This window comes from Hemitrygon akajei, chromosome 3 (assembly GCF_048418815.1).
Source record: "Hemitrygon akajei chromosome 3, sHemAka1.3, whole genome shotgun sequence".
In the NCBI taxonomy this organism is placed as follows: Eukaryota; Metazoa; Chordata; class Chondrichthyes; order Myliobatiformes; family Dasyatidae; genus Hemitrygon; species Hemitrygon akajei.
In genome coordinates, this window is record NC_133126.1 from 3403654 (window position 1) to 3429851 (window position 26198).

The following is a 26198-nucleotide window of genomic DNA, read 5'->3' on the forward strand; positions in this document are numbered from 1 at the left end:
ACGTGAATTAACATATCACAGATTTTTTTAAAATTGCATTTTGGAAAATATCCCAACTTTTCTGGAAATGGGGTTTGTATGTTCTGCCATCATATTTGACCTACCAAAATGAACCACCTCACACTTATCTGGGTTGAACTCCGTCTGCCACTTCTCAGCTCAGTTTTGCATCCTATCAATGTCCGGCTGTAACCGCTGAGAGCCCTCCACACTATCCACAACAGCCCCAGCCTTTGTGTCATCAGCAAACTTACTAACCCATCCCTCCACTTCCTCATCCAGGTCATTTATAAACATCACGAAGTGTAAGGGTCCCAGAACAGACCCCTGAGACACTCCACTGGTGACCGACCTCCATGCAGAATATGACCCATCTACAACCACTCTTTTCCTTCTGTGGGCAAGCCAGTTCTGGATCCACAGAGCAATGTCCTCTTGGATCCCATGCCTCCTTACTTTCTCAATAAGCCTTGTATGGGGTACCTTATCAAATGCTTTGGTGAAATCCATATACATCTACTGCTCTTCCTTCATCAATGTGTTTAGTCCCATCTTCAAAAAATTCTATCAGGCTTGTAAGGCACGACCTGCCCTTGACATACCATGCTGACTATCTCTAATACCTCACCATATTATACCTCATATTATATTATATTATACCTCATATTATACCTCACCAAATCATATTATACCTCACCAAATGTTCATAAATCCTGCCTCTCAGGATCTTCTCCATCGACTTACCAACCACTGAAGGTAAGACTCATTGGTCTGTAATTTCCTGGACTATCTCTACTCCCTTTCTTCAATAAAGGAACAACATCTGCAACCCTCCAATCCTCCAGAACCTCTCCCGTCTCCATTGATGATGCAAAGATCATTGCCAGGGGGTCAGCAGTCTCCTCCCTCGCCTCCCACAATAGCTTGGGGTACATCTCATCTGGTCTCTCTGGCACTACATTCCTCCTTAGAACACCTGGAGAATAAAGACGCATATGTAAGGCTCCTTTTCATTGGCTACAGCTCTGCCTTTAATACCATCATTCCAAACAAACTGATTCCTAAGCTCCGGAACCTGGGTCTTAGCACTCAGATCTGCAGCTGGATCTTCAGCTTCCTCACAGACAGGACCCAGGCTGTAAAAATAGGGGACATGCTCTCCTCTACAATCACTCTGAGCACCGGTGCCCCACAAGGCTGTGTACTCAGCCCCCTGCTGTACTCACTGTACACCCATGATTGTGTAGCCAAGTTTCCATTGAACTCAATATATAAGTTTGCTAATGACACCACAATTGTAGGCCGTATCTTGGGTAACGATGAGTCTGAGTACAGAGAAGAAATTAAGAACCGGGTGGTATGGTGCGAAGACAATAACCTATCCCTTAACGTCAGCAAGATGAAGGAATTGGTTGTTGACTTCAGAAGGAGTAGCAGACCGCACGACCCCATCTACATCGGTGGTGCGCAGGTGGAACAGGTCAAAAGCTTTAAGTTCCTCGGGGTGAATATCACAAATGACCTGACTTGGTCTAACCAAGCAGAGTCCACTGCCAAGAAGGCCCACCAGTGTCTTTACTTCTGGAGAAAGCTGAAGGAATTTGGCCTGTCCCCTAAAACCCTCACTAATTTTTATAGGTGCACCGTAGAAAGCATTCTTCTAGGGTGCATCACAACCTGGTATGGAAGTTGTCCTGTCCAAGACCGAAAGAAGCTGCAGAAGATTGTGAACATAGCCCAGCACATCACACAAACCAATCTTCCATCCTTGGACTCACTTTACACCGCAGGCTGTCAGAGCAGTGCTGCCAGGATAATCAAGGACATGACCCACCCAGCCAACACACTTCTTGTCCCTCTTCCCTCCAGGAGAATGTTCAGGAGCTTGAAGATTTGTACGGCCAGATTTGGGAACAGCTTTTTTCCAACTGTGATAAGACTGCTGAACAGATCCTGACCCGGATCTGGGTCGTACCTTCCAAATATCCAGACCTGAGTTGCACTACCTTACTTTCCCTTTTCTATTTTCTAATTATGATTTATAATTTAAATTTTTATTATATTTAATTCGATATTTGATTTGTACTTCAGGGAGTGCGAAGTGCAGAAACAAATATCACTGTGATGATTGTACACTCTAGTATCAATTGTTTGGTGACAATAAAGTAAAGTCCCGGCGACTTATCCAACTTGATGCTTTCCAAAAGCTCCAGCACATCCTTTTACTTAATATCGACAAGCTTGAACTTTTCAGTCTGCTGCAAGTCAGCACTACAATCACCAAGATCCTTTTCCGTAGTGAAAACTGAAGTAGTATTCATTAAGTACCTGTGCTATTTCCTCCTTGCATTAGGGTGATGATAAAGTATAATGATAAATTTTTACAATAAGCATAATAACACCTAATAATGTTTGATAAAATTATTTTTCAAAATTACAACCAAAAAGTAGAATTTTGAAACATTATAACATGAAATTAAAATCAAATTGGTAACTAAAATGTGGTTGGCTATTTATATATAAGCAATGCTACTTTTAAAATTAATTTTTTTTGTGAATCCAGAAGCATTAAATGTATGTCTTAGCAATGATTATACAGGTTACACTTCTATTGTACAATATAGTACTTTATAATTTAAAATTTTAGGGTTCAAGCTTCATGCAGAGGCTTCATTCTGTTGTCAATGATGGTGATGCAGTGCAGAATTGAGACAGTGCTGCCACGTTGTAGAGATACTAGTTTTTAAGTAATTCAGTTTGCATCTAAACCCCCCCCCCCCCCCAACCCATGGCAGGCAGGAATGTAAAATACAGTTAACTAAATTGCACAAATTGCATGTAAATGCAAATATAATGACAAATAAAAGACTGAATTGTTAATTTAAAAAAAGTCTGCCTTCCTTATCATGTGTGATCGTAATGCAATTGTCACTTATTAACCTGGTGGATCATTCAACATGGTTACAAATATATGTGGATGAAACAAGTTCACATTGATTTTCATATTCTATCCAGATTTTGTAATGTTGCCTTGCTGAAAGTAGATCTTGCAAAGTTTTCTTCAGGAACATAAGATCATAGACCATAAGACATAGGAACAGAATTATGCCATTTGGGCAAATGAGACTGCTACACAATTCCATAATGGCTGATTTATTATCTCTCTCTATCCTTTTCTTATGCCTCTTCCCCATAACCTTTGACACGCTGATCATAAGACCATAATGTTATGGATTCAGCAACAATAAATATATGAGTGAGGCAGGGTTTTGATAACAAACAAAACGTTTATTAAACACTGAAAAGCAAACCCCCAAAAGTAAACAAACCACTAACGTAACCAGAAATCAGCTGCTGTGCGGCAGCTTAAACAGTTCTTAAAGCAATGAAGCTTAAACAGTTCTTAAAGTGATGTTGCAAAAACAGTTCTTCAAAGTAGTATCGCAAAAGTTCAAAATGCTTACAGTCCATTTAAGGGAGAGACTTTTTAAGACGATTTAAATTCTCTTTCACGTCGTGTTGTTGCGATTCCCAGTTGAACTATACTTTTCCCACGGAAGAGTTTACGAAGATGGAAAATGAAATGGCTTAAAGGCACTGACCTTTCCTTGACAAAACTGTACTCAATCCTTTCTGCTATTTCACAGGGATTAACACGAGCACAGTCAACGAATTCCTTCCGAATGAGGATCAAACAAGGTCAAACCTGTTTCACCGTCGAAATCGACTTTCCTCGATCTTTTGACTCCTGAACTCCGATCCTCACTCTCCACTGATTTTTAACTAGCAATATTATAAAGAAACTGCTGGCAATGACCTTTTAAACTGTAGGCATTAAATAAAACTCCGTCTTTCAACTAAACTGCGTCATAACATTAAATCATGCAGTGGCATGAAGTCAACATGGCAAATCCAGCCACGAACTGCCCCTCCTCACAGGGAGGGGTCCTCCTTTTATACCCTGTAAAAAAAAACCTGTCACATGACCTCTAGTGGCGGGAAAATGACGTCACTCCACCATCACAAGATCATTACCTCAAGTCCAGTATAGCTTCAACACCAGTCACGTGACAGGGGTACGTAACAAGAAATATAAGCATAATTAGGCCATTCAGCCCATCGAGTCTGCCTCACCATTCCATCATGGCTGATCCCTCATCCACTCAACCCCCTACACGTGCCTTCTCCACCATATACTTTGATGCCCTGAGTGATCAGGAAATGATCAACTTCTGCCTTAAATATACCCATGGACTTGGCCCCCACTGCAGAGCATTCCACAGATTCAATACTCTCTGGGGATTAAAAAAAAAATTCCTCCTTACCTCTGTTCTAAAAGGTCACCTCTCAATTTTGAGGCTGTGCCCTCTAATTCTGTATGTCCCCACCACTGGAAACATTCTGTCCACATCACCCTATCTAGTCCTTTCTACATTCGGCGGGTTTCAATGAGTTACCAACAAATTCTTCTAAATTCCAGTGAGTACAGGCCCAAAGCTGCCAGACACACTCCATATATGTTAGACCCTTCATTCCTGGAATCATCCTTGTAAACCACCTCTGGACTCTTTCAAATGACAACAGGTCCTTTCTGAGATATGGGGCCCAAATCTATCGACAATACTCCCAAGTGTGGCCTGAGTAGTGTCTTATAAAGGCTCAGAAGTATCTTCTTGCTTTCAGATTCTATTCCCCATGAAATAAATGCCAACATTGCATTAGCCTTCATTACCACAGACTCAACCTGTAAGTTAACCTTCTTGGAGTCTTGCATGAGGACTTCTTACTCCCTCTGCACCTCTGATGTTTGAACCTTCTCCCCGTTAGATAATCGTCTGCACTATTGTTCCTTTTACCATAATGCATTATCATACATTTCCCAACACTGTATTCCACCTGCCACCTTTTTACCCATTCTTCCAATTTGTCTAAGTTCTGCTGCAATCGCATTGCATCCTCAGTACTACCTGCCCCTCCACCTATCGTTGTATCATCTGCAAACTTTGCCACAAAACCATCAATTCCATTGTCCTAATCATTGACAAACAATGTGAAAAGTAGTGGTCCCAATAATGACCCTTGAGGTACACCATTAGTTACTGGCAGTGAAGGCCCTTTTTATTCCCACTTGCTGTCTCCTGCCAGTCAGCCATTCCTCTGTCCATGCCAGTATCTTCCCTGTAATGCCATAGGATTTTATCTCGTTAAGCAGCCTCATGTGAGGCACCTTACCAAATGCCTTCTGAAAATCCAAGTAAATGACATCCACTGCCTCTCCTTCCTCCACCCTGCTTGCTTCTTCCTTGAAGAACTCTTAAACAGATTTGTCAGGCAAGATTTCCCATTACAGAAACCATGCTGACTTTGACTTACTTTATCATTAGTCTGTAAGTACCCTGAAACCTCACACTTAATAATAGACTCCAACACTTTCGCAACCACTGATAACAAATAGGGATTGGGGGAGGTGTGACCTGTACAAAAAGGACAGGTTATATCTGAAACCAAAGGGGTCTGATATCCTAGTGCGCTCATTTAATAGAGCTGTTAGGGAGGGCTTAAACAAATTTGGCAGGGAAATGGGAACCGGAGTGATAAGGCTGAGGAAGGGGAAAACAGAAATAAGTCAAAGATAGCATGCAACAGACATTATAGAAAGAACAGGCAGGAGATGAGGCTGAATCAAAGCCAGTGGCTTGAGTTACAGGGCAATAGAGGTGTGGTGCAGTTAAAACAGAAAGCAACAAATACTGGACTGAGAGTGTTGTATTTGAATGCACACAGCATAAGGAATAAAATGGACGATCTTGAAATACAGCTACAGATTGGCAAATATGACGTGGTGGCCATCTCTGAAACTTGGCTAAAGGAAGGCTGCCATTGGGATCAAGATGTCCAAGGATATACGGTATAGCGGAAAGATAGATTAGCTGGCAGAGGGGGTGGTGTGGAAAGAGTTGACATAGGATTGGAAGGTGTAGAATCTCTATGGGTTGAGTTAAGAAAAGGCAAGGGTAATAGGACCCTAATGGCAGTTGTATACAGGCCTCCAAACAGCAGCCGGGATGTGGATTATAAATTACAGCAAGAGATAGAAAAGGCGTGTCAGAAAGTGGATTGGGAAAACCAGGTCAGTTGTAGAACATCTAAGGGATGGCTTTTTAGAACAGCTTGCTGTTGATCCCATTAAGGGGATAGGCTGTGCTGGATTGGGTGTTGTGCAATGATCTGGAGGTGATAAGAGAGCTTAAGGTTAAGGAACCCTTAGGGAACAGTGATCACAATATGATCGAGTTCACATTGAAATTTGAGAGGGAGAAAATAAAATCCAATGTGTTGCTATTTCAGTGGAATAAAGGAAATTAAAATGGCATGAGAGGGGAACTGGCTGAAGTTGACTAGAAAGGGACATTTGCAGGAAAGACAGCAGAGCAGCAATGGCTGGAGTTTCTGTGAAAAATGAGGGAAGTACAAGATAGATATATTCCAGATAAGGAGAAATTTTCAAAGGGAAGGAGGACAGTACTGTGGCTGACAAGTGAAGTCAGAGCCCAAGTAAAAGCAAAAGAGAGGGCATACAAGGAAGCCAGAGCTAGTGGGAAGATAGAGGATTGGGAAGCTTTTAAAAATTTGCAGAAGGAAACTAAGAAGGTCATTCAGAGGGAAAAGATGAATTATGAGAGGACGCTGGCAACTAATTAACCATAGAACATTACAGCACAGAAACAGGCCTTTTGGCCCTTCTTGGCCGAACCATTTTTCTGCCAAGTCCCACTGACCTGCATCTGGGCCATATCCCTCCAAACCCCTCTCATCCATATACCTGTCCAAGTTTTTCATAAATGTCAAAAGTGAGCCCGCATTCACCACTTCATCTGGCAGCTCATTCCACACTCCCACCACTCTCTGCGTGAAGAAACCCCCCCAATGTTCCCTTTAAACTTTTCACCCTTCACCCTTAATATCAAAGAAGATACTAAAATATTTTTTTAAGTATATAAAGGGCAAAAGAGAGTTGAGGGTAGATATAGGGCCAGTACAAAATGACGCTGGAGATATTGTAATGAGAGATGCAGAGATAGCAGAGGAATTGAATGCATATTTTGCATCAGTCTTCACAGTGGAAGATGTCTGCAGTATACCAGACATTCAAGAATGTCAGGGAAGTGAAGTTTGTTCAGTGAAAATTATGACTGAGAAGGTGCTCAGGAAGCTTAATGGTCTGAGGGTGCATGAATCTCCTGGATCTGATGGAATGCATCCTCAGGTTCTGAAGGAAGTAGCTGGAGAGATTGCGGAGGCATTAATGATGATCTTTCAAGAATCGATAGATTCTGGCATTGCACTGGATGGAAAATTGCAAATGTTACTCTGCTATTTAAGAAGGGTGGGAGGCAGGAGAAAGGAAACTATAGATCTGTTAGCCTGACATCAGTGGTTGGAATCGATTGTTAGGGATGAGATTACGATATACCTGGAGGCATGTGAGAAGATAAGCCAAAGGCATCATGGTTTTCTGAAAGGAAAATCCTGTCTGACAAACCTACTCCAATTCTTTGAGGAAATTACAAGCAGGGTAGACAAAGGAGATGTAGTAGACGTGGTGTACTTGGATTTTCAGAAGGCCTTTGACAAGGGTGTCACACATGAGGCTGCCTAGCAAGATAAGAGCCCATGGAATTACAGGGAAGTTACTAATACTGGTGGAGCATTGGCTGGTCGGCAGAAAACAGAGATTGGGAATAAAAGAATCCTATTCTGGCTGGCTGCCGGGTACTAGTGGAGTTCCACAGGGGTTGGTGTTGGGACTGCTGCTTTTTACAATATATGTCAATGATTTAGACTATGGTATTATGGGATTTATGGCTAAATTTTCTGATGATACAAAGATAGGTGGAGGAGTGGGTAGTGTTGAGGAAACGGAGAACCTGGAGAGAGTTAGATAGTTTAGGAGAATGGGAAAGAAGTCATAAGTGAAATACAATGTTGGAAAGAGTATGGTCATGCACCAATGAAGGAAATAAATGGGAAGACTATTATTTAGATAGGGAGAGAATTCAGAATGCAGAGATACAAAGGGACTTGGGAGTCCTTGTGCAAGATTCCCTAAAGGTTAACCTCCAGGGTGAGTCGGTTGTGAAGAAGGCGAATACAATGTTGGCATTCATTTCTGGAGGTATAGAATATAAGAGCAAGGATGTGATGTTGAGGCTCTATAAGGCGCTCATGAGACCATACTTGGAGTATTGTGTGCAGTTTTGGGCTCCTTACTTTAGAAAGGATATACTGACATTGGTGAGGGTTCGGAGAAAATTCACAAGAGTGATTCTAGGAATGAAAGGGTTACTGTATGAGGAATGTCTGGCAGCTCTTGGGCTGTATTCCCTGGAGATCAGGAGAATGAGGGGGGATCTCATAGAAACATTCCGAATGTTAAAAGGCTTGAACAGATTAGATATGGCAAAGTTATTTCCCATGGTAGGGGAGTCTAGGACAAGAGAGCACGTCTTAAAGATTGAAGGACGTCCTTTTAGTACTGAGATGCAGAGAAATTACTTCTGTCAGAGGGTGGTAAATCTGTGGAATTTGTTGCCATGAGTGGCTGTGGAGGCCAAGTCATTCAGTGTATTTAAGGCAGAGATAGATAGGTTTTTGATTTGCCAGGGCATCAAAGGGTATGGGGTGAAAGCAGGGGAGTGGGAATGACTGGAAGAATTGGATCAGCTCATGATTGAATGGCATAGCAGACATGATGGGCTGAATGTCCTACTTCTGCTCCTATATCTTATGGTCTTATAATGGACAGACTCTCAAAGTCAATCCCTTGGCTGTTGTTGAAAGCATCTCTATCGCAATCCCATCAGCAGGACAGATGATGGAAAGTGCTCCTGATTGCTCCAACAGATATCAAGTAAACAAAGGAAGATAACTTCCTTCAGGTTACCAGTTAATTTCTCCTTACTATTGATAAATCAGCCTCTGCTCACATTGCACAGCAGTTGGTAAGTGCACAGAATATGATTTGAGACTTCAGTGTCTGTCACCAGTGATTGTTTCCTGAAGATACAGCAGCTAAAATGAGTTAATGATAGTATATAAATGAACCAACATTGAGTTCAATTTGGCATTGTCTGGAAGGAGTTTGTTATGTTCTTCCCATGAGCATGGGTTTTCTCCAGGTGCTCCAGTTTCCTCCCACATTCCAAAGACATACTGGTTCATAAGTTAATTGGTCATTATAAATTGTCCTGTGAAGAAGCTAATGTTAAATAGGTGGGCTGCTGGGTGATGCGGCTTGTTGGATCAGTTCTATGCGGTATCTCTGAATTAAAATAATCAAATAAGCATAAGGGATAAGCCTGGTACTCATCAATTAACAAGGGATCTGTTGGAAATACATATGGTAATTGCTATTCCTCGATCCTTGAAGTGCTGAAGGTGCATCTTCACAATGAGGGCACTTCCATTATATTGAATGAATCTATCATTATGTTAGATGGGATTCACATATGTCAAAAATGCAGTAGCTGAATTATACCCAAACACAAACTGTATATTCTTTATCCAGAATATCCCACACGGGGGGGGGGGGGGGGGGGGGTTCTAATTCTAATTTAATGAAAAGTATGGAAAAGAAAACTTGGAGCTTCAGGCATACAATAAAGAGGTATCGATCTGCTAAAGTACAATTCGAGATGATGTGCTTTGTAATAAATTCATAGAAACTACCTTTGCGGCACCCCCCCCCCCCCCATCACTCAGTTAAGCTGTCAACTAATTCAATTCACAGTTAATTTTAAATCACAATTGATCTTGGTTGTTTCTTGATATCCTGAGGAATCAGAATCATGTTTAATATCACAGGTATATGTTGTGAGATTTAGTGATTTGAGGCAGCAGTACTATGCAGTACATAATAATAAAGTATAAATTACAGTAAGTGCAAAAAGAGAGCAAAAAATAAGAAAAACAAATACTGAGGTAGTTGTTCATGGTCCATTCAGAAATCTGAATGCAGAGGGGAAGAAGCTGTTCCTGAAATGTTAAGGTTGTGCCTTCAGGCTCCTGTACCTCTTTCCTGATGGTATCAGTGAGAGGAGGGCATGTCCTGGGTGATGTGGGTCCTTAATGATGGATGTTGCCTTTTTGTGATATCCGATTTGAAGACGTCTTCAATTCTGTGGAGGCTAGTGCCCAAGATGAAGCTGACTGAGTTTACAACTTTCTGCAGCTTTTTCCGATCCTGTGCAGTGGCTCCTCTGTACCAAATTGAATTGGCTGAAGATTCTACTATCGTATACATCATTGAATACCAAATGACAAATGTTAGAACATTACTGGTTATTATTAAATGCTTTTTGAAGTTGTGTTGTTTTGACTTTACTGCATTTGGTGTTAATTCAATATTCTATTTTGTATGTAGTGGAGAAAGTGGTGGTGCTGTGCAGATTTTTGGATATTCAATCTGTGTCAAAGAATCACATACTGAAGTACTCTCTAGCTCATGCCTTCTGCTGTTTCCTGGCTGCAGTTGAAGATGTTAATCCAGCAGTGGCAACGAGAGCCAGATTACTGCTTGATTCCATAAAAAGGCCGGCTTTACAAGTCAGTTAAATTCATTGCATAATTTTCTACTTTCTTGATAAAATTGTTGTATTCCTTTGTTTATTACAATGGTCAGTGGAACTCTGCATTCCTGCAGTCCGGTTCATTCACTAAGTTTTTTTTTACTTGTACAAGTTTTTACTTCAGTAAAGCAATCTATAGTTCATTGAAACTCTATTTTAAAGGTACAGACGAGATTGTGCAGATGCTGAAAACACACACAAAATGCTGGAGGAGCACAGTAGTTCAAGCAGCATTAATGGAGATGAATAACCAGTCGACATGCTCATCTGCAAGCTAGTGAAGGGACATCTAGATATGGCTACAGCTGTGCAAAACTGCGTTCCTGTGGGGCTGAGGTGCAAAACATAGTACATAGAGTCACACACAGAAAACGTAGTTACAGAGGCAGAATAATGGTTTTCAGAATCATGCAGATTGTTTGCTGACTGTCTATTGAGGCTATGAAGTGTTTAATGGTGTTACTCCCATTCTTCAGTACTTGGACTGTAACATTCTGTGTCAGAGCTTTCAGGTGCTCATGTCAATAATTACTAAATGTTTTGAGTATCTGTACCTCGACCATGTTCTCAGACAGTGATTTGAGATTCCATCCATCCTCTGACTGAACAAGTCTTTACTTAGTCCTCTGAAATCTGCTACCCCTTACCTTAAACCTATGGCCTCTGGTTTTAGACATTTTGTGAAAGGAAGAAGTTTGTTATTCTCTTCCTCTCATAATTTTATATACCTTATAAAATTATAATCCAGTCAGTCTTATCTATAAATAAACAAGCCTATCCAATTTGTCCTCAGAGCCAAACACTTTATCCCAGATGTATCTTTGTGAATCTCCTCTGCAACACCTCTTGTAGAATCACAATTTTGCCATGTTCTGTCTTGTATTCAAATTTCCCCAATTCAGCATCTTAATTTCCAGCCTATCTTTGTCTTTGCTTATAACAATGTAAAACTTAAAGAGAAATGATCACTTATCTCCAGAATCCTCTTCCATTAACCACTCTCTCCACTTGCCTGGCTACATTCCTACATTTCTCGTAAGACTGTATGAACAAGCTGAAGCTACTATCCTGCGTGCCCTTTTAAAAGCTCTGCGTCTTTTAAGCCTTTTAAATTAGTATGGTCCCAGTTAATGCTGGGCATTACCTACTACCATTATAGTATTGTCTTCTTTTGTTTTGATAGTTTTCAGCTCTTTATAGAACACTTTTCAAACTGACATGATGACGTTGACTCAAGCCTGAGAGGCCAGCATCAGGCATTTTCATGCCTTACAAGGCGTGGAACGAAAGACTGTGTGGCACGCCACTCCTCACACAGATATTTTGCAGTATTTTTCTTTATTTTACGAGGTCAAGTTGCGAGCTCAACACTCAACCTGGCACGGATGGAAAGCGTACTCGGGAACGGCCGGACTGGATTCGAACCCGGGAACCTCCGTTCCGGAGTCCGGCGTTGATGTCACTGTGCCACCAGCCGACCATACAGACAGTGCAGTTCAAAGTGTTTAACATGGGATAAAATGCAAATGTGAAAATAAAAGACAAAAAGATGCAAGATTAAATAAATAGGTTTTGAGCTGGTGTTTAAAAGTGTCAACTGAGTCTGCATCCCTTATAATTTTAGGTTTTGAGTTTCTCGGTTAGTAAATCCATAAGATGTACGAGCAGAATTAGACCATTTGGCCCATCGAGTCTGCTCTGCCATTTCATCATGGCTGATCCAATTTTCCTCTCAGCCCCAATTTCCTGCCTTCTCTCATTATCCCTTCATGCCCTGACCAGTCAAGAATCTATCAATCTCTGCCTTGACCTCCATAGCTGCCTGTGGCAGTGAAATCCACAGATTCACCACTCTCTGGCTAAAAAAATTCTTCCTGTTTTAAAAGGATGCTCTGATATACTGAGGCTGTGTCCTCTGGTCTTAGATTCTCCCACCATAGGAAACATCCTGTGCACATCCACTCTATCAAGCCATTTCACCATTCAATAGGCTTAAAAGAGATCACCCCTCATTCTTCTGAGTTCTATTGAATACAGGCACAGAACCATTAAATTATTTTCATATGACAAGCATTCAATCGTGGAATCATTTTTATGAACCTCCTTTGAACTGCCTTCAGTTTCATCACATCCTTTCTAACCTAAGGGGCCCAAACCTGCTCACAATACCCAAAATTGCTTTTGTATTCCAGTCCTCTTGAAATGAATACTAACATTGCATTTGCCTTCCTCACCACAGACCAACCTGCAAATTAACCCTTAGGGAATCCTGCACAAGTTCCCTTGTGCCTCAGATTTTTGTACTTTCTCTCCATTTAGAAAATAGTCTACCCTTTTATTTCTTCTACCAAAGTGCATGACCATTCACTTCCCTACACTGTATTCCATCTGCATTTTCTTTGCCAATTCTCCTAATCTGTCTGTCCTTCTGCAGCCTCTCTAACTCTTCAAAATTACTTGCCTGTCCACCTATCTTCATTTCTTCTGCAAACTTTGTAACAAAGCCACCAATTCCATCATCCAAATCATTGACATATAACATAAAAAGAATTGGTCCCAACACAGACTCATGTGGAACACCACTAGTCACCACAGCCAGTCAGAAAAGGCTCCTTTTATTCCCACTCTTTGCCTCATGCCAATCAGCTATTGCTTTCTCTGTGCTAGAATCTTTCCCGTAGTACCATAGACTTGTAGCTTGTTAAGCAGCCTCATGTGAGGCACCTTGTCAAAGGCCTTCTGAAAATCCAAGTACATACACAACATCAGCCAATTCTCCTTTGTCTATCCTGCTTGTTACTTCTTCAAAGAATTCCAACAGATTTGTCGGGCAAGATTTTCCTTTGAGGAAATCAAGCTGACTGTGGCCTGTTTTATCATGTACCTCCAAGTACCCTGAGACCTCATCCTTAATAATCGACTCCAACATCTATCCAATCACTGAGGTCAGACTAACTGGCCTATAGTTTCCTTTCTTCTGCCTCTCTCTTATTTTGAAGAGCGGAGTGACATTTGCTATTTTCCTGTCTTCTGGAATCATTCCAGAATCTCGTGATATTTGAAAAATCATTACTAATGTCTCCACAATCTCTTCAGTCACCTCTTTCAGAACTCTGTGGTGTACACCATCTGGTCCTGGTGACTTATAACCATATAACAATTACAGCACGGAAACAGGCCATTTCGGCCCTTCTAGTCCATGCCAAATGCTTACTCTCACCTAGTCCCACTGGCCCGCACTCAGCCCATAACCCTCCATTCCTTTCCTGTCCATATACCTATACAATTTTACTTTAAATGTCAATACTGAACCTGCCTCTACCACTTCTACTGGAAGCTCGTTCCACACAGCTACCACTCCCCCCTTGTATCTAGTTTAAATCACTGGAGCCTCTCTAGCAAACCTACTTGCAAGAATATTTGTCCCCCTCCAGTTCAGATGTAAACCGTCCCGCTCGAACAGATCCCACCTTCCCTGGAAAACTGCCCAATTATCTATAAATTTGAAGCCCTCCATCCTGCACCATGTCTTCAGTCATGCGTTGATCTGCAGTATCTTAATATTTTTCAACCCGCCTGTACGTGGCAGTGGTAGCAATCCTGAGATCGCTATCCTGGAGGTCCTGTTCTTTAACTTGGCACCTAACTCCCTAAACTTACCTTTTAGGACCTCCTCACTCTTCCTACCTATGTCATTGGTCCCTACATGGACCACGACATCCGACTGCTCACCTCTGCTCACTTTTTAAATTCTCCCGCTGCCTCAGGGGCCGACTTTCACGCGCTTGCGCAGTCGTGCCCCGTTCAAACCTCGCCTCTGCCTGTTTTCGCCCAAGCCTGCTGAGCCAAAGTCATCCCACTCTGCCTCAGTCCACTCCGACGATGGCCACTGTATATGGCGGTCTTTCTTTTTAAACCTTTGGCATGCTACTTCATGCGCCTGTGCAGTCTAGCCTCTTTGCCCTGATCAGTTAAAAAAAAACGGCTTCTCTCCAAGATGCCTTTACTTCTTCTCTCTCCGCCTCTTGCTTTGATTTAAAAGACCATTGAAAAAAAACTTATCTACCTTCAGACCGTTTAGTTTTCCTCAGAACCTTCTGTCTATGGACAATAGACAATAGGTGCAGAAGTAGACCATTCGGCCATTCGAGCCTGCACCGCCATTTTGAGATCATGGCTGATCATCTACTATCAATACCCGGTTCCTGCCTTGTTCCCATATCCCTTGATTCCCCCATCCATAAGATACCTATCTAGCTCCTTCTTGAAAGCATCCAGTGAATTGGCCTCCACTGCCTTCCGAGGCAGTGCATTCCAGACCCCCACAACTCTCTGGGAGAAGAAGTTTTTCCTTAACTCTGTCCTAAATGACCTACCCCTTATTCTCAAACCATGCCCTCTGGTACTGGACTCTCCCAGCATCTGGAACATATTTCCTGCCTCTATCTTGTCCAATCCCTTAATAATCTTATATGTTGCAATCAAATCCCCTCTCAATCTCCTTAATTCCAGTGTATATAAGCCCAGTCTCTCTAACCTCTCTGCGTAAGACAGTCCTGACATCCCAGGAATTAACCTTGTGAATCTACGCTGCACTTCCTCTACAGCCAGGATTCCTTACTTAAGCCTGGAGACCAAAACTGTACACAATACTGCAGGTGTGGTCTCACCAGGGCCCTGTACAAATGCAAGAGGATTTCCTTGCTCTTGTACTCAATTCCCTTTGTAATAAAGGCAAACATTCCATTAGCCTTCTTCACTGCCTGCTGCACTTGCTCATTCACCTTCAGTGACAAGGACTCCTAAATCTCTTTGTATTTCTCCCTTACCTAACTTTACACCGTTCAGATAATAATCTGCCTTCCTGTTCTTACTCCCAAAGTGGATAACCTCACACTTATTCACATTAAACATCATCTGCCAAGTATCTGCCCACTCACCCAGCCTATCCAAGTCCCCCTGAATTCTCCTAACATCCTCACCACATGTCACACTGCCACCCAGCTTAGTATCATCAGCAAACTTGCTGATGTTATTCTCAATGCCTTCATCTAAATCGTTGATGTAAATCGTAAACAGCTGTGGTCCCAATACCGAGCCCTGTGGCACCCCACTAGTCACCACCTGCCATTGCGAGAAACACCCATTCACCACTACCCTTTACTTTCTATCCATGTCAATGTCTTCCCCCCAATACCATGAGCTTCGATTTTACCCACCAATCTCCTATGTGGGACCTTATCAAATGCCTTTTGAAAATCCACTGGATCTCCCTTGTCTAACTTCTTGGTTACATCCGCGAAAAACTCCAATAGATTAGTCAAGCATGATTTACATGATTTACATTAGTCAAGCATGATTTAATAGATTAGTCAAGCAGTAAATCCATGCTGGCTCGGCCCAATCCTATCACTGCTATCTAGATATGCCACTATTTCATCTTTAGTAATGGACTCTAGCATCTTCCCCACTACTGATGTTAGGCTGACAGGTCGATAGTTCTCTGTTTTCTCCTTCCCTCCTTTCTTAAAAAGTGGGATAACATTAGCCATTCTCCAATCCTCAGGAACTGATCCTGAATCTAAGGAACATTGGAAAATGATTACCAATGCATCCGCAATTTCCAGGGCCACCTCCTTTAGTACCCTAGGATGCAGACCATCTGGACCTGGGGATTTGTCAGCCTTCAGTCCCATCAGTCTACTCATCACCGTTTCCTTCCTAATGTCAATCTGTTTCATTTCCTCTGTTACCCTATGTCCTTGGCCCATCCATACATCTGGGAGATTGCTTGTGTCTTCCTTAGTGAAGACAGATCTAAAGTACTTATTAAATTCTTCTGCCATTTCTCTGTTTCCCATAACAATTTCACCCAATTCATTCTTCAAGGGCCCAACATTGTTCTTAACTATCTTCTTTCTCTTCACATACCTAAAAAAGCTTTTGCTATCCTCCTTTATATTTCTGGCTAGCTTGCGGTCGTACCTCATTTTTTCTCCCCGTATTGCCTTTTTAGTTAAGTTCTGTTCTCTCTAGTTATGGTAATTTCACACACTGCATGCCCCCAACACCTGGAACTTCCACCATACTGATAGCTTCTTCCTCAGTGAAGACTGATGTAAAATACTTAGTCAGTTTTGTTGTCCCCCATTACTACTTTTCCAGCGGTCTGATATCCATTCTCGCCTCTCTTGTACACTTTTGGTATCCTTTTTAATATTATTTTTTAATATTTTTAATATCCTTTTTAATATTATTATCTATCAGAGACACATCTGTGCACAGTGAATAGAAGTAACTACTGTACCGGGCCCCATGGTAGTGTAGTGATTAGCGCAATGCTGTTGCAGCTGGGGCATTGGAGATGAAGTTCAATTCCAGCATCCTCACTAAGACAATTTGTACACTCCTCCGTGTGTGTTCTGGTTTCCTCTGGGTGCTCTAGTTTCTTCCCACAGTCTAAAGATGTATTGGCCAGTAAAAACGTAGAACATAGACATTTACAGCACATTACAGGCTCTTTGGCCCACAATGTTGTGCTGACCATGTAACCTACTCTAGAGATTGCCTAGAATTTTCCTGGCGCATAGCCCTCTATTTTTCTAAGCTCCATGTACCTATCTAAGAGGCTCTTAAAAGACCCTGTTGTATTCCCTTCCACTGCTGCCACTGGCAGTGCAATCCACACACCCACCACACTCTATGTGAAAAACTTACCCCTGACATCCCCTCGGTCCCTACTTCCAAGCACCTTAAAACTCTGCCCCCTTGTGTTAGCCATTTCAGCCCTGGGGAAAAGCCTTTGGCTATCCACATGATCAATGCCTCTCATCATCTTGTACACCTCCATCAGGTCACCTCTCATCCTCCATTGTTCCAAGGAGAAAAGGCCAAGTTCATTCAACTTATTCTCATAAGGCATGCTCCCCAATCCAGGCAACATCCTTGAAAATCTCCTCTGCACTCTTTCTATAGTTTCCACATCCTTCCCATAATGAGGTGACCAGAACTGAACACAGTACTCCAAGTGGGGTCTGACATAACACAGGTAGTTTAATTGGTCATTTTAAATTTTACTGTGATTAGGCTAGGGCTAAATAGGTGGGTTGCTGAGCAGTGTGGCTCTTGGACCAGAAGTCCCTTTCCCATGCTGTTTCTCTAAATAAATACAATCCATGTGAAGAACAAAAAACACCTTCTCCCATGAGGGCATCCTTGAGTACACAAAGTAATTGTACAATTGTGGTTAAGAATTGACTGAACAGTGATCTAGAAGTCTGAAATTGTGCATTTGGGTGTAAAGTGTGCCACCTTTTTAGGTAGCAATTTTTCCTAGAATTGCTGTTCCTTTTTGAGAACAATAGCAGGCCTGTCATCCATTAACTTTGTACAAATAACAGGCCTGTCACCTGTTAACTGTCCACAAATGTGGATGTGTCTTTGTGACTAATCTTCATTTTTTATTTACTTTCACAAAGGGCCTCTGTCTTTGCCTCGACTTTCAGTTCGACACCGTTGTGAAGGACAGGCCAACTATTCTCAGCAAGTTATTTCTGCTCCATTTCTTGAAGCGTGACATTCCAGCTTTGAGCTGGGAGTTTTTTGTCAATAGGTTTGACACCTTGTCTCTGGAAGCTCAGCTTCATTTGGACTGCAATAAGGAGTTTCCCTTTCCAACAAGTAAGTGAAAAATTACTTATTTACTGCTTTGGCTGTGAAGATATTTTTTCCCTCTTTTTTTTAACAACTGTGGCAGCTCTTGTTGTTGTGTAGCATTGGCACCTGATACCTACTGCTTGGTTTTGCAGGAATTTTGTTTTGTTGCTTGTACACAAGTTTTAGATGTTTCTGAGTAAGTCCATGCTAAAAACAAAGAAATTCTGTTGGTCTCGTGCTTGAAATCTTTAACTGTAGAGGAGAGGGTATCATTGGACAACCCAACGTGCCACACAGACTGGCCAATGGTTCTAATGTAGAGGAGAGAGTATCATTGAACAACCCATTGTGTCACACAGAACGGCCAGTAGTTCTAATGTAGAGGAGATTTAGACCATAAGACAAAGGAGCAGAAGTCAGCCATTCGGCCCATTGAGTCTGCTCCGCCATTTCATCATGAGCTGATCCAATCTCCCCTTCAGTCCCATTCCCCCACCTTCTCACCATAACCTTTGATGCCCTGACTACTCAGACACCTATCAATCTCTGCCTTAAATACACCCAATGACTTGGCCTCCACTGCCGCCCGTGGCAACAAATTCCATAGATTCACCACCCTCTGGCTAAAAAATTTTTTTTGCATCTCTGTTCTCAATGGGCGCCCTGCAATCCTCAAGTCATGTCCTCTCGTACTAGACTCCCCCACCATGGGAAACAACTTTACCACATCCATTCTGTCCATGCCTTTCAACATTCAAAATGTTTCTATGAGGTCCCCCCTCATTCTTCTAAACTCCAAGGAGTACAGTCCAAGAGCAGTCAAACGTTCCTCATATGTTAACCCTCTCATTCCCAGAATCGTTCTAGTGAATCTTCTCTAAATCCTGTCCAAAGTCAGCACATCCTTTCTTAAATAAGGAGCCCAAAACTGCACACAGTACTCCAAGTGAGGTCTTACCAGAGCCTTATAGAGCCTCAGCATCACATCCCTGCTCCTATACTCTATTCCTCTAGAAATGAATGCCATCATTGCATTCGCCTTCTTCACCACCAACTCAGCCTGGAGGTTAACCTTAAGGGTATCCTGCACAAGGACTCCCAAGTCCCATTGCATCTCAGAACTTTGAATTCTCTCTCCATTTAAATAATAGTCTGCCCGTTTATTTCTTCTACCAAAGTGCATGACCGTACACTTTCCAACATTGTAATTCATTTGCCACTTCTTTGCCCATTTTTACTATCTATCCAAGTCTCTCTGCAGACTCTCTGTTTCCTCAGCACTACCAGCCCCTCCACCTATCTTTGTATCATCAGCAAACTTAGCCACAAAGCCATCTATTCCATAATCCAAATTGTTGATTTACAACATAAAAAGAAGTGGCCCCAACACGGACCCCTGTGGAACACCACTGGTAACCGGCAGCCAACCAGAATGGGATACCTTTATTCCCACTCTCTCTGTTTCCTGCCAATCAGCCAACACTCTATCCACGTATGTAACTTTCCCCTAATTCCATGGGCTCTTATCTTGTTTAGCAGCGTCATGTGTGGCACCTTGTCAAAGGCCTTCTGAAAATCCAAATACACAACATCCACTGCATCTCCCCTGTCTAGCTTACTAGTAATTTCCTCAAAAAATTGCACTAGGTTTGTCAGACAGGATTTTCCTTTAAGGAAACCATGCTGAGTTCTGCCTATCTTATCATATGCTTCCAGGTACTCCATAACCTCATCCTTAACAATCGACTCCAACAACTTCCCAACCACTGATGTCAAGCTAACAAGGCTATACTTTCCTTTTTGCTTCCTTGCCCCCTTCTTAAATAGCGGAGTGACACTTGCAGTTTTCCAGTCCTCCGGAACCAGACCAGAATCTATCGACTTTTGAAAGATCATTGTTAATGCCTCCGCAATCTCCACTGCTATTTCCTTCAGAACACGAGGGTGCATTCCATCTGGTCCAGGAGATTTATCTACCCTTAGACTATTCAGCTTCCTGAGTACTTTCTCTGTCATAATTGTGACTGCGCATATTTCTCTTCCCTGACACCCTTGAATGTCCGGTATATTGCTGATGTCTTCCTCAGTGAAGACTGATGCAAAATACTCGTTCAGTTGCTCTACCATCTCCTTATCTCCCATTACAATTTCTCCAGCATCATTTTCTATCGGTCCTATATCTACTCTCACCTGTCTTTTACTCTTTATATATTTGAAAAAGCTTTTAGTATCCTCTTTGATATTATTTGCTAGCTTCCTTTCATAGTTCATCTTTTCTCGCTTAATGACCTTCTTAGTTTCCTTTCGTAAGCTTTTAAAAACTTCCTAATCCTCTGTCTTCCCACTAATTTTTGCTTATTTGTATGCCCTCTGCTTTGCTTTTACTTTGGCTTTGACTTCTCTTGTCAGCCATGGTTGCATCCTTTTTCCATTCAAAAATTTCTTCTTCTTTGGAATATATTTGTCTTGCACCTTCCTCACTTCTCGCATAAACTCCAGCCCAACGAGATGGTATCGTTGAACAGCCCAACATATCACACAGACTGGCCAGTGGTTTGAATGTAGAGGAGAGGGTGAAGAACCCAACTTGTCACACAGAATGGCTAATGGTTCTAATGTAGAGGAGAGAGTATCATTGAACAACCCAATGTGTCACACAGACTGGCCAGTGGTTCTAATGTAGATGAGAGGGTATCATTGAACAACCCAACGTGTCACACAGAATGGCCAATGGTTCTAATGTAGAGGAGAGGGTATCATTGAACAACCCAACGTGTCACACAGACTGGCCAACGGTTCTAACGTAGATGAGAGAGTATCGTTGAACAACCCAACGTGTCACACAGACTGGCCAGTGGTTCTAATGTAGAGGAGAGGGTATCATTGAACAACCCAACGTGTCACACAGACTGGCCAGTGGTTCTAATGTAGAGGAGAGGGTATCATTGAACAACCCAACGTGTCATACAGACTGGCCAGTGGCTCTAATGTAGAGGAGAGAGTATCATTGAACAACCCAACGTGTCACATAGACTGGCCAGTGGTTCTAATGTAGAGGAGAGGGTATCATTGAACAACCCAACGTGTCACACAGACTGGCCAGTGGCTCTAATGTAGAGGAGAGAGTATCATTGAACAACCCAACGTGTCACACAGACTGGCCAGTGGCTCTAATGTAGAGGAGAGAGTATCATTGAACAACCCAACGTGTCACATAGACTGGCCAGTGGTTCTAATGTAGAGGAGAGGGTATCATTGAACAACCCAACGTGTCACACAGACTGGCCAGTGGTTCTAATGTCGAGGAGAGGGTATCGTTGAACAACCCAATGTGTCACACAGAATGGCCAATGGTTCTAATGTAGATGAGAGGGTATCATTGAACAACCCAACGTGTCACACAGAATGGCCAGTGGCTCTCATGTAGAGGAGAACTTGGTGTTTAAGTCAGCTACACACATCCAAAATTTCAAACTGGCCTGAAGTCCGCTCCAGCATCGGCTGCCATGGCTGTGCCTGCATTCTTGACAATTCACTTCAGTGATAGATAATTCTTTTTATAGTGGAGAGTGCATGTAGTCTAATCAGGGTTCCTTACAAGTTAATATACCTGTTCTGCTTTTTGGTTCAGCACCTCTAGAAATTAGTCTCAGTACTTTGATTTCTTTATGCCTTTATCTGACACTGGAATTTTACAAGCTATTTATTTTAAAGTGTCTTCATTTTGCCAGATACCTTTCATGCTTTGAGCTTGTTTTTCTCCAGCTATAACTGCTGTCCGGACAAATGTTGCAAACCTGAGTGATGCTGCCATGTGGAAAATCAGACGAGCTCGCTTTGCACGAAACCGACAGAGAAGTGTGCGTTCTCTTCGGGATAGTGTTAAAGGCCCAGGAGAGTCAAAGAGAGCACTTTCACTGCCAGAAACTCTGAGCACTAAACTGCGTAAGTTCCTTTTGTAATTTGCAGTCCCTTTGGATGAATTTTTTGTCTAGTTATTAAAAGCTGGTCTTTTAGAGGAATAAGACTGGCCAACACTTTCCATTATGTTTGAATGTAACCAATATATGCTTACATTTATGACCTTAATTTTATTCTGTGGTACCAGTCACATAGTATATGCACATGCTTTAAGAACAGAAAGGCAGAGAGAGTTAGGGTTACACTGTTGCACAACTGGCAGTAATACAACACACACACAAATGCTAGAGGAACTCAGCATATCAGGCAGCATCTACAGAAATGAATAAACAGTTGATGTGTAGAGCTGAGACCCTTCACCAGGACTGGAAAGGAAGGCGATAGATGCCAGATAATGAAATTTTGGGGGAGGGGAAGGAGGACAAGGAAGAAGGTGAGAGGTGAAGCTGGGTGGGTGGGGGAGGAAGCATAAAGAAAGAAGCTGGGAGATGATAGGTGGAAAAGGAAAAGAACTGGAAAAGAAGGAATCTGATAGGAGAGTGGATAATGGGAGAAAGGAAAGGAGGGGTATTAGGAGGAAGTGAAAGATCAGTGACGGTAAGAGGTAAGAGGCCAGCATGCAGAAGGGGAAGCCATGGACCAACATGTTGGAATGGGAATGGTGTGTGTGTGTGCGTGCGTGCGTCTTGCTCTGGATTTCCAGCACCAGCAGGATCTCACGTGTCTATGGCAAGGATGCTGTTTGAAGGTTTCAGAGACTCAGCTTCACTCTTGATTGCCAAAGCTGTCTGCACGGATTTTTTCCATGTAGCCATATGGGTTTCCTCTCGCATCCCAGAAACATGCAAGTTGCTAGGTTAATTGGCTACAGTAAAATTACAGTCCCAGTGTGTAGGTGAGTGGTAGAGTTTTTGTGGTGAAGAATAAAATGGATTTAGTGTAAACTGGTGATTGGTGGATTCAGCAGGTCAAAGTGTGAGTCCTGAGGCTTCTGTGCCACATTCCTAATGGCAGCAGTGAGGAGAGAGCATGACGGGGTAGTGGAGGTCCCTGATGATGGATGCTGCTTTCCTGCAACAGCACTCCGTGTGGATGTGCTCAGTGGTGTGGAGGGCCTTCCCCATGATGGGCCATATCTGACATCAGTAGAATTTAAGATGTTTAAATTGTTTTAAAATGTTGAGATTGAACTTGCATGCACAAGTTGTGCTGGCAGATTGTTCCACACTCTCACGCTTGAGCATAGTAATTGGAAAGAAATGTTTGTTTGACACAAGTCAGAAGCAGTAATCCACTGAGCTGTCCTTCTTTTTGTTTACAGCTTTGCGACTGACTAGACATGAGCAGTCAGCTCCAACTCTTGGGGCAATGATGGAGCATGTTATACATGGTAAAAGATTTTTATACTTATGTTGAATATTTTTTAGAATCACAAGTTAGTGCTTGAGCATATTGTATCAATGGCACATCATCATCAAGGACTCTTAGATCTTGGAAGATTACTCTGAAGCAGTTGCTGATTAACTTTTCAGTCTCATACAAAATAAAGCACTTACAATCAAATAACTAATTTATAATTCTGAATTTAAAAAGCATATTTTCAAAATATTAGTTTTAAGCTGGATATTTGCCTTTACATATCATAGTGTGCTGATTATCTGATTCTCAAATTATGTTCAACACAATACTTATTTCAATCTTCTTCCAGTTTAATCAATGAATCAAGAGTAAACAATTTAAATAAGCCAGGAGAGATAAACATCATGTTTTGTCTCTTGTCTAGGCCAGCATTCTCCAGAGGATGATGCAATCATAAAGGATCCTTTACCAGAGGATGCTGGCATTGACCATCAAACAGTTCATCAGCTAATCACAGTTCTCATGAAATTCATGGCAAAGGATAAAAGCAGTGCTGAGGCGGACATCAGCAGCGCCAAGGCATTCAACACAGTAAAGCGCCACCTCTATGTACTGCTTGGCTACGACCAGCAGGAGGGATGCTTTATGATCGCCCCTCAGAAGATGCGTACTTCTACTTGCTTCAATGCTTTCATTGCCGGAATCGCACAGGTAACACAGATATATTGTTACTAAGGTGCCTGTTTCATATCCCTATATGACAGAATCTCAATTCTTTTATCATCATATATAGTTACAGGAATGTTTCTTACCCTTGAGTCTCACAAATTGATTTTGATGTATTTTTCAGTAGTGAAGGCAAATACAATGTTAACATTCATTTTGATAAGACTAGATAATAAATGTAAGGATTTAATGCTGAGGATTTATAAGCCATTGGTCAAACTGCACTTGGAGTGTTTTGGGCACCTTATTTAAAGATGTTCCTGAGGAGGTTCACAAGAATGATTTGGGAAATGAGAGGGTTAACACATGATGAGTGTTTGATAGCTCTGGCTCTGTACTCACTGGAGTTTAGAAGAAAGGAATGTGTGGAATCTCATTGAAACCTAACAAATATTGAAGGACCTAGATAGAGTAAATGTGGAGAGGATGTTTCCTATAGTGGGGGAGTCTAGCACCAGTGGAATGTTCCTTTAGAACAGAGATGAGGAAGAATTCTTTAGCCAGAGGGTAGTGAATTTGTGGAGTTCATTGCCACAGATTGCAAGTCATCGGGGGCATTTAAAGCAGAGGTTGATAGGCTTCAAAGGTTACATGGAGAAGGAAGGAGAATGGGTCTGATTGGGATAATAAATCAGCCATGATGGAATGGCAGAGCAGAATCAATGGGCCAAGTGGCCTAATTCTGCTCCTCTAATTTCTGATCTTATTAGGAAGTCAAATAATGTGTTAGTCTTTATTGTGAGATATTATGATCAGAAGAGTTAAGGCAATTTATTAGCATGACAAAAGGCCTTAGTAGGACTTTACTTACATTATTGCTTATGGGACAAAATTTGTAGTTGCTGGAAATCCTAAGCAAAATACACAAAATGTTGGAGGAACTCAGCAGGCCAGACAGCATCTATCGAAAAGACTAAACAGTCAATATTTTGGGCTAAGACACTTTTTCAGGACTTACAGGTCTGTTTTCCAAACCAAGGAAGGGATATCTGTGACAGAGAGAGTACAACAGGACTCACAACAAGGATATCTGTGACAGAGAGAGTACAACAGGACTCACAACAAGGATATCTGTGATAGAGAGTGTACAACAGGACTCACAAGAAGGATATCTGTGACAGAGAGAGTACAACAGGACTCACAAAAAGGATATCTGTGATAGAGAGTACAACAGGACTCACAACAAGGATATCTGTGATAGAGAGTGTACAACAGGACTTACAACAGGGATATCTGTGATAGAGAGTGTACAACAGGACTCACAACAAGGATATCTGTGATAGAGAGTGTTCAACAGGACTTACAACAGGGATATCTGTGATAGAGAGTGTACAACAGGACTCACAACAAGGATATCTGTGACAGAGAGTGAGTACAATAGGACTTACAACAGGGATATCTGTGATAGAGAGAGTACAACTGGACTTACAACAGGGATATCTGTGATAGAGAGAGTACAACAGGACTAACAACAGGGATATCTGTGATAGAGAGAGTACAACAGGACTCACAACAAGGATATCTGTGATAGAGAGAGTACAACAGGAGCTACAGGGATATCTGTAACAGAAAAAAGTACAACAGGACTCACAACAGAGATATCTGTGACAGAGAGAGTACAACAGAAATTCACCAGAATGACTTCAGGAATATGTTATTCTCCTGCGAAGAAAGATCAAGTATATTTTAAAAAGAGTGATCTTATTGAAACATAGCAAATTCTTAATGGCTTTCCAGATATTACCTTCCACCTGATCTTGGTATTTGAAGGCTCAAGAATCAAGAATCAAGATTGTTTAATGGCATTTTCAATAAACAAGTGAAAAGAAGAACAAAATAATTGTTGCCCTGGATCCGATCCAGCACCAAAAAAACACAATAAAATGACAATAATAGTAACAAAAATTC

General features: G+C 41.9%; 1 protein-coding gene across 1 annotated transcript in view; it reads left to right on the plus strand.

The window, feature by feature from the left end:
• LOC140724707 (protein unc-79 homolog) overlaps positions 1 to 26198 on the plus strand; it is a 436731-nt gene that overhangs the window by 200812 nt on the left and 209721 nt on the right. The window contains exons 24-28 of the mRNA XM_073039156.1: positions 10424 to 10605; positions 18107 to 18308; positions 22050 to 22229; positions 23527 to 23595; positions 23989 to 24275. Of these exons, the coding sequence (XP_072895257.1) occupies positions 10424 to 10605; positions 18107 to 18308; positions 22050 to 22229; positions 23527 to 23595; positions 23989 to 24275 (920 nt within the window). The remainder of the gene's footprint in view (positions 1 to 10423; positions 10606 to 18106; positions 18309 to 22049; positions 22230 to 23526; positions 23596 to 23988; positions 24276 to 26198) is intronic.